This window comes from Brachypodium distachyon, chromosome 3 (genome assembly GCF_000005505.3).
Source record: "Brachypodium distachyon strain Bd21 chromosome 3, Brachypodium_distachyon_v3.0, whole genome shotgun sequence".
NCBI classification, from domain to species: Eukaryota; Viridiplantae; Streptophyta; class Magnoliopsida; order Poales; family Poaceae; genus Brachypodium; species Brachypodium distachyon.
The window spans coordinates 9,283,920-9,292,081 of record NC_016133.3 but is presented as its reverse complement, the minus strand read 5'-3'; the positions used below and the strand labels follow the sequence as shown (position 1 = coordinate 9,292,081).

General features: G+C 42.4%; 1 protein-coding gene across 1 annotated transcript; it reads right to left on the bottom strand.

Annotated features, from left to right (window-relative positions):
- Positions 1 to 1,027: 1,027 nt before the first annotated feature.
- Positions 1,028 to 7,962, bottom strand: LOC100837282 (F-box/kelch-repeat protein OR23). Its single transcript, XM_003572877.4, has 2 exons — positions 6,911 to 7,962; positions 1,028 to 1,595 (listed from the first exon to the last, which is right to left on the bottom strand). The coding sequence occupies exons 1-2, from the start codon at positions 7,882 to 7,884 to the stop codon at positions 1,307 to 1,309; spliced, it is 1,263 nt and encodes a 420-aa protein (XP_003572925.1). The 5' UTR covers positions 7,885 to 7,962; the 3' UTR covers positions 1,028 to 1,306.
- Positions 7,963 to 8,162: the final 200 nt, after the last annotated feature.

Genomic DNA, 8,162 nt, shown 5'->3' with positions numbered 1-8,162 from the left:
ATTCCACTCACTGGCAGCAGCAAGGGTCACCGGCGGCGGGGAGGACGAGCACCATGGCGGTGGCAGGGAGGGTGAGGAGAACGGTCGGGGGAGAGGAAGGAGCTGGGTCGGGGGAGAGAGCAACGTGAAATCCGGAAGAATGACGGCCTCGAGAGGGGAATTGGATTTAGGTATCGCAGGATTCCCTGTAATCGGTGATTGAATTCCAAGGCCCAATTCCGTGGCTGCCAAACTTGTTTGGTCCGGAATTGCGAAATGAATTTCACGATTCTCGGCCCAATTCCTGGATGCCAAACGAGCTGATAATGTTTTTGCCGGTATGTTTTTTGGAATATGCAACTCGTCAAAAAAATTCAGGACACAAGAAAATAAAATAAATGTACATATTATCTTATACTGCTATTTTGTGTTATTGCACATATATAAAGTTGAAAAAAAGAGAAATAAAAATTAAAAACAAAAACTAAACGAGTTATAAATTAGAAACCAAAAATAAATAAAAAGCAACAAGAACATGGCCGAGGTGAGGTTCAAACCTAGGACGAACCAAATATACTCTCAGACCACCACACCAACTATCCGTAGTTGATTTAATTCGGTTGGTTACATACATATCTAGCTCGTTTCGGCTGAGGAAACAAATTTCTCGGGCGACTGTTCCCTAGCAAATACGAAATAATATTGGAAATTACTCCCTCTGATCTACTGTAGCACGATTGTTGTTTCATTTGCTTTGACTATGCTTTTGACTAAAAATTACTCTACTTACATAGCTATGTGATTCAAATCGTGACCGTAAACAAGTACTTTGTATAGGAATTCAATGATACAAATTTAGGTCGCTTAAATTGCACATTAGCAAACTAATTATCGGTCAAAGCAAATGAAATACGCCCAATATAATGGGATGGAGTGAGTACCAAGTTAACTCCAGACATTCTAAACAACGAAAACTTGACTATTGACTATTTTGAACTGATCAACTGAAGATTAATCTTTCTTTGACAGGAACTCATAAACCATTATCTGACAAAAATAGGTGTTTCCAAAATCAATAAAGAATATTAGGATGTCACGACCAGAAACCATATACAGAAGGATTACGGCAGATTTCACCAATATACAGAATCACAGTCTGACTTGGAATGCACCGTTCGGTGTTATTTGTACAAATGGGTACCCAACAATGCAAAGTACTCGGTATTCGCTGACATCATTACAAGTTGTTGACATTTACATCTAAATTTGCAATCGATATTCGACCCGCTATCTGAATCTATATAGTAAATGGTGAGCATCAGCAGTTCTACAACTCAACTGTACAAAGAGTTGCAGTTCTGAAATCAAAGGGTACACCGACAGGGGGATATGTGGTGAACACCCTCCATTTCCTGGCCACAGGGTTGTACACCTGAAACTCCAAAGCCAGCCTTGTCTTCAACTGCCTCCGTGGATAAGAGATTTCAGCAGGAACTTTTGCAGATTTAAGCACATGCAGTTCACCGTTCAATGATACAAAACCACAAAACTCAGCATATGGGATCTTTCTCCTCAAGCTTGCCTCCTTCAACCACCTGTTTGAACCAAAGTCATACCTGCACGAAACAGCGTTCAGAATTCATTAGTATGAGTGGCTGATATAAATACGTAACATACATGCAACTTGAGAAAATAAAATGGCTTATAGATTCCAGATAAGACATATATAACTCCCTCCGTCCCATATAAAGTGACTCAAATTTGCCCAAATATGAATGTATCTATGCCTAAAAAACGTCTAGATACATGTAGTAGAAAGTCACTTAATATGAGATGGAGGGAGTACATGCTCTACAGAAAAGGTTGAATTTGTAATTACTAGTCTACCATTTGCAGCTTGCGTTTGCTACTAACACAACATGTAAGCACAGTCCATAAGAACTGAACAGCTCAGAGCCTCAAGACATTTACAAGGTACTCCCTCCGATCCATAATAAGTTTCGTTGATTTAGTACAGTTGTACTAAATCAGTGACTCTTATTACGGATCGGAGGGAGTAAGAAAATGCGGCGCTGCAGCAAACAAGTCATTAGCTACATGATTCTGATACTTGAAGGTACATTTTCTCGTATCATTAACTCAGCATTTCCTTCCATGAATAAAATATCGTTAAGGTCTATAGCCTTTGGATACAGACTAACTTTGCATAGATTAATGCAATAAAAAGGCTCACTCGTGACTGCCAAAATAAACAAAATTACCCATAACACTCCCCTTGGATTGCACTTGCTGAAATACACCACAGTCATGATTTTGTACTACTAAACTGTGGTCACTTGCTTTCACACATTTTTTCCCCAAGAAAACGCAAAGCTTTGGCCAGTACCATAATATCAATTATTTAATTAAAACAATAGGAAAAGACGCCACCACGTTCATCCACATAAGCTGCAATTACGTAGATATTTGATACATTGAGTTAAATCTTCTCCATCAATCTGGATTATTATGGTTCAGATTTAGAGGTCTGGTAAAAAAAATACATTCAGCCGTAGTCACATAAAACCAGTCATGTAGGTAAGTCGCTTACCTGGACACCGATACGTAACATAATCTAGCTACGTGCATAAGGAGATTAGGAAGTCATCTAATCTACCTCTATAAGGAGTTAAGGACACGTACAACCATTGAACCATAAACACGTGCGCCAACAAGACAAGTGCAACCATATATGTATATGCATCTGGCAAGCATACGCATAAACGAGGCAAATTTATCCAATTAGTTACTGGCCACAAAAAAATTGCAACTCCAGCTACAATGCTGGCAGGGTAACTCATAAGAAAAAATAAAATTCTGACACAGCTTAGTGGGAGATCTATCCGAATCTATCAAACACAACTACACAAGCGGTACTCTCTAGAGGAGATCGAAACATGACGGAGATCAACTCTTACATTATTTCCATATTAAGCATCCTTCTGTATCCTAAAATTGGCTCCTAATGCAGCATCCACGTTAAGCCACATCACCCTTAAATAGTAACCATTAGACTGAAATCAAGCATAAATGTGAGCTCTTGGATTATATAATCCGCAGCACATTTTACTATGGCCGGACACTGTGTCAAGCCAACAACTGTCGTGCGCATGGCAACTACCCCTGGCCCTTCACCAAAAGTTTCATCATCTGCCGCTGATTCACAACATTCGTTTGAAGCCTTTCCAAACATAGCACAGGAGGTGGTCTAATGTCATAGCGCACGGCTTCTTCGGTGGCAAGCTTGTGCTATAGCCTATATGTTGTGGTGATCAAACTCATCATGACCGGAGCTGCTGCCTTCTAGGCTACAATCAAGTAAGGTAATGTCCAGCCAGCATTACAGCATCAGGTTTGTCTAACTTGTATCTTTTACGGTTATCAAAACAGGCTAATTAAGATTTGTAGTCAGATCTAGAATTTTATAATTTCCCATCTGCGGTAAGTATAGGGCTAATGCATCATCGCATCTCAATGACAGAAGAAAAAGATTTATTCACCTCAGAAATAGATGCTACCATGATCGTATAAGAAAAAAGATTAGTCGGTTCACATTCTAAAACAATCATATATTGTACGTTCATACACCTTGTATGACAATAAGTCTACGGCTACTAATTTTGCGGTGAAAAATGACAGCACTATAAAAGTAGCTTATTACTGTCTACTTTTAAGTTGACTAAGAACTTCTAATTTTGATGTCTCCTGAATGTTGATTCTATATCAAACACAAAAAAGGTAGTTGGACATTTTAGAAATTGTGCAACTTCAGAGTTAAACAATGTGCAACTTGGTAAATTTAGGATATCAAATTCTTGAGCAGCATAGAAATAGCAAAACTGTGTAATTAATGTAGGTGAATGCCACAACTAAGTAAATTTGGCTTCCATTTTTCTAAGTAATGATTAATGCATTTGAGAACACCAAATACATATCTATACTACATAAATTGTTCAAACACATAATTTAAACATGCCCACAACAAAGTGTGCAGTCTACTACTACTAGTATAAACTATGCTTGCTTGCACTGATTTGAGTTCTTAGAACGGATTTACATGGTTTGAATTGAACTATTTTCCATAAAACACATGTTTACAATATCACATCAGATCTTTAGAATAACCAAATATTCCTTACAAATTGTTCGCTGATGCTATGGAAGTGGAAAATATTAGCTAGCAGTTCAGCACACATGATATGAAACACTTATCATTTGGGGGAAAACATTATTAAATTAGCGGAGCTGGTAGTCATTTCCGTATATGAGAAGCTATGCTGTGCACAAACTAATGCAGTGATTCTTTTTTTGTCCTTACGCTATGTCTGCTGTTATTGTTGATTTCTGGGATCAAAGCCTCTAAGAAAGAATTAGATTGGGATCAAAGGGGCCACACTTGGGCCACAGCAGGGTGCGGCTAGCATGGATAGCACTAGGAACAAGGTCAGGGGAAAAAATGTATTATAGAAGTAGTAATTATTCTAATTTCTTGCTTGATTACATCCTACGGGTTTATATAGCATCTCAGCTTTATTTCAAGGGCTCTTGAAATGATACAACATTTTTAGATAACCCTAATTAGGATTCCTAACGAAGTATGACTCATTTAATTAAGAAGGGGCATGCTGAGTAGCCTATGGAATAGCCGGGTGTAGTACATCAACTAGGCTGGACTGAGCCTGATACGAATTGAGGCTGAGCCATGCAAGATCACGACTTGGCCAATGCTTGTGGCGCATCTCCTGCTGGTGTGTGGTCCCCCTTGTGGGCCTGCTGTTTAGGCTCCACATAACATCTGCAGGACCCACAAGTATTTGAACAGACACGATGTCCAAACAAACATAAAAAAAGAAGAACAGTGAACATGGGTTACAGAATGGGATGATTTCATTTATCTAAAGCATTTTAATCCATTTTCATGGCCACTGCCGACTTGTACTGAGGCCGGCAGTAGCATAGGAGCCACTCAGAGGGAGTTGACGCAGAAAGAAGTATTAAAGCAGAGGGTTGGGACTTGGGAGCTCAGATTGGACTGAAGTTCAACTGGAGTGTACCATGTCAGGAGGGTGAGTACGTATCTGTTTAGAGTACAAGGGGATCAAACAGCTGTAGTGTATAACTAGTTGGTACTGTAATCTTTTGGTTCAAGCAATAATAACAATCATCTCCCCCCAATACTCTCATCTACCGTGATTATCCCTCTAATTGCCGATTACAGCAACTCGCCGGACCTGATGTCCAGTTCTGACGGTGAAGTATCTACAAACCATGACAGCAAGCCCCAAAGGCAATAACTGCATAAAGTAAACCATACATCAAACATGTCATGTTAAGGCAAGATGCTACCAGGTGGTTCCCAATGGAAATTTCTACTCATACCATTTTGAACTCCACCGGACAAGGCTATGTTATCTGGTAACAGGACAATCATCTGATGCCACCTTAGTGTACAAGTAAGGCTGGCACTTCACAAGATTCTAAATCTGAATAATTTTTTAGCTCACTGCACACAAGGTTTGCAATTTCGGTGGTCAAATTAATGAAGTGGGCAACAGTTCATAAATGAAGGGCCAAATAAAAAAACAAAAAGTAAAATTTTCTGAAAAAATAGTGCTACCGTTTCAAATTTAATAATAGTAATTGTACACTGAAACCTGTAAATTACAGATGAAAATTTTGGTTACAGCCTTGCAGGAGGTTCAAGCAACTTTCATTTCTAGATATACATCAACTTTTGTAAATGGGCCAAATGGCATATAGTTATGTAACTGCTATGCATGGAGAGGATCTCATATCAGCTAGTAAAGAGCTCAAATAAATGTAGCTGCTGAATCAAGAGCGCTTCAGTCGAAAGAGCCCAGGTCAGAAGAATTTCCTCATAGGAAAAAGTAAACAAATGCAAACAAAAAAGTAAATATCCATCTTCCGAAAACTTCTTACACCTTAACAACTTTCTTCGTAGGCATAGGATGATTTACCCGCAAAAAAAAAAGATAGGCATAGGATGATGAAAACTTATCAAGGTCAATATTTGCTGCTTTTCCAATACATCAAGTAAGAACATCATTTAGGTTGGCTTAAAATCAAGCAAGAGGATAGTGTCCATGTAGTTTCTACCGAAGGATCTAAGTTTCATTGAAATGAAGATGACAAGAGTTAAATAAATTGAATATAGGATTGTTCTCCTAAAATGTTGTCCCATAATGCAAAACGAGAGTAAAATACAATGGTTGTCAATGTAAGAACAAGTCACTGTAAGCACAACAGGGAGGTAGAAAAACATCTAACAAACTAATCTCTTGATTTTTATGTGGAAGCACTAGTCTGTCAGACATGGATATGGTACCGACGTCATTAAACCCATCACATACTCAGCACAAAGAGATACAGCGCAACGAAACTGAACAAACTAAAGAGAAAAGCTGCTTCATATTATTCCTTAATTTCCCCACATGTACATCTTACAAAATAAGCTAATTACACACGGCTAAGTGGAAGATAAAGGTTGACTGATGACCGCTATCTTCTCAAACTCTTCAGTAATGATGAACCACACAAGATTAAACTACTCCCTCCGACCGGTATTACTTGTCTCAAATTTGCCCAAATATGGATGTATCTATGTGTAAAAAGCGTCTAGATACATGTAATATTTCGACAAGTACAATTCTGGCCGGAGGGAGTAGTAAATTTAAGCACTACAACCGATTAGGAACATTTCTACTAGGAATACTATGGAACTACTACATAGAAAAAGGATGCTAAATTGACCACTAATAATTCAAACTGCACAATTCAATCACGTAAATTAAACTGCTAAACTGAAGCAAGGCAAAGAGGGGATGTATAAAAATTGTGCAATTACAAGTAAATCAGAGACAATTTGCCTAACCTGAAGACATCGTGACCATCGAGCATGAACAAGTCCGTAACCTTTCCATCCTCCGCAGAAATGGCCGCCACAGGCCCGAGTCGCCGTCTCTCCCCTTCCACCCACATTTCTCCGATCTCCCTCCACTTCCTGCTCCACATTCCGAGCGCCACCGCATCCCGGCAGTACACATCATTTGGCACCACTCCCCCCACTGTGGTATACCCGTCGTACCCACCCATCACCCAGAACTCATCCTCCCTCCCTTCTCCAGCCCCGTGCACCATGAATCCCACGCACCCTGCCCTCTCCCGGAGCATCGGTGCAGCGATGAGCCACGCACTGGTGGCAGCGTCATACAACTCGGTGCTGCTGGTGCGGCTGCCGTTGGACGGGAGCGTGGGGTGTCTGGACCCACCGCCAGCGACGATGACCCCACCGCCGGGCGCCGGGGCACAGGCAAAGCTCCCGCGTGGGACGTGCATGTCGGGGAGGCGCTCCCAGCGGTGGTGGGAGAGAGCGAGGTCGAGGCGGTAGGCATCGGCGGAGGGTGAGGGGTGGCCAAGGGGATAACTCCGGGCGTCGAAGCGAGAACCGCCGAGGACGTAGAGGTGGCTTCCGACAGCGATCGCAGCGAAATTGGCGAGGCCGTAGAGCTGCGGCGAGCAGGGGATCGGCGGGAGGGGCCACCAGGCGGTGGGGGCGGTGGGGTCGAGCAGGACCGGAGAGGCGAGCGACGGGTCGGTGGGGAAGAGGCATAGGAGCTGACGGGAAGGGAGGCGGAGGCTGCGGCGGAGCGGGAGAAGCGTCGCGGCGGAGAGGAGGAGCCGCCACGCGCGGGAGGTGGCGCGGAGGCGGGACTGGTCGGGGAACGTGAGCAGGCAGAGGATGACGGCTGCCACGTCGTCCGGGAGACCTGGGATCAGAGACGCGGCGCCCGGTCGCGCGGTTAGGGTTCCGGCGAGGCGACGGCCGGAGGAGGAGGACGAGGCCATTCGATCGAACGCCTCGTCAAAACTGGCAAGTCATTACCGGAGAAGCAAGAAAAGCCAACAAAAAGGAAAGGGGGAGATTTGCCTTCCGCTGCGTGTACTATTTCCTTGTCTCTAGACTTCTAGAGCCTGGAGGGGATTGTGTGCGTGCGTACAAAAAGTTTAGCGCATTTTGTTACCCTTGCTGTCATGTGGGGCCTTTGATCTCACTTCCTATCCAAACCGACCTGTCCGTGCTGTGTAGACATTTCCTGCGTTGGTCGTACCATATCACATTATCA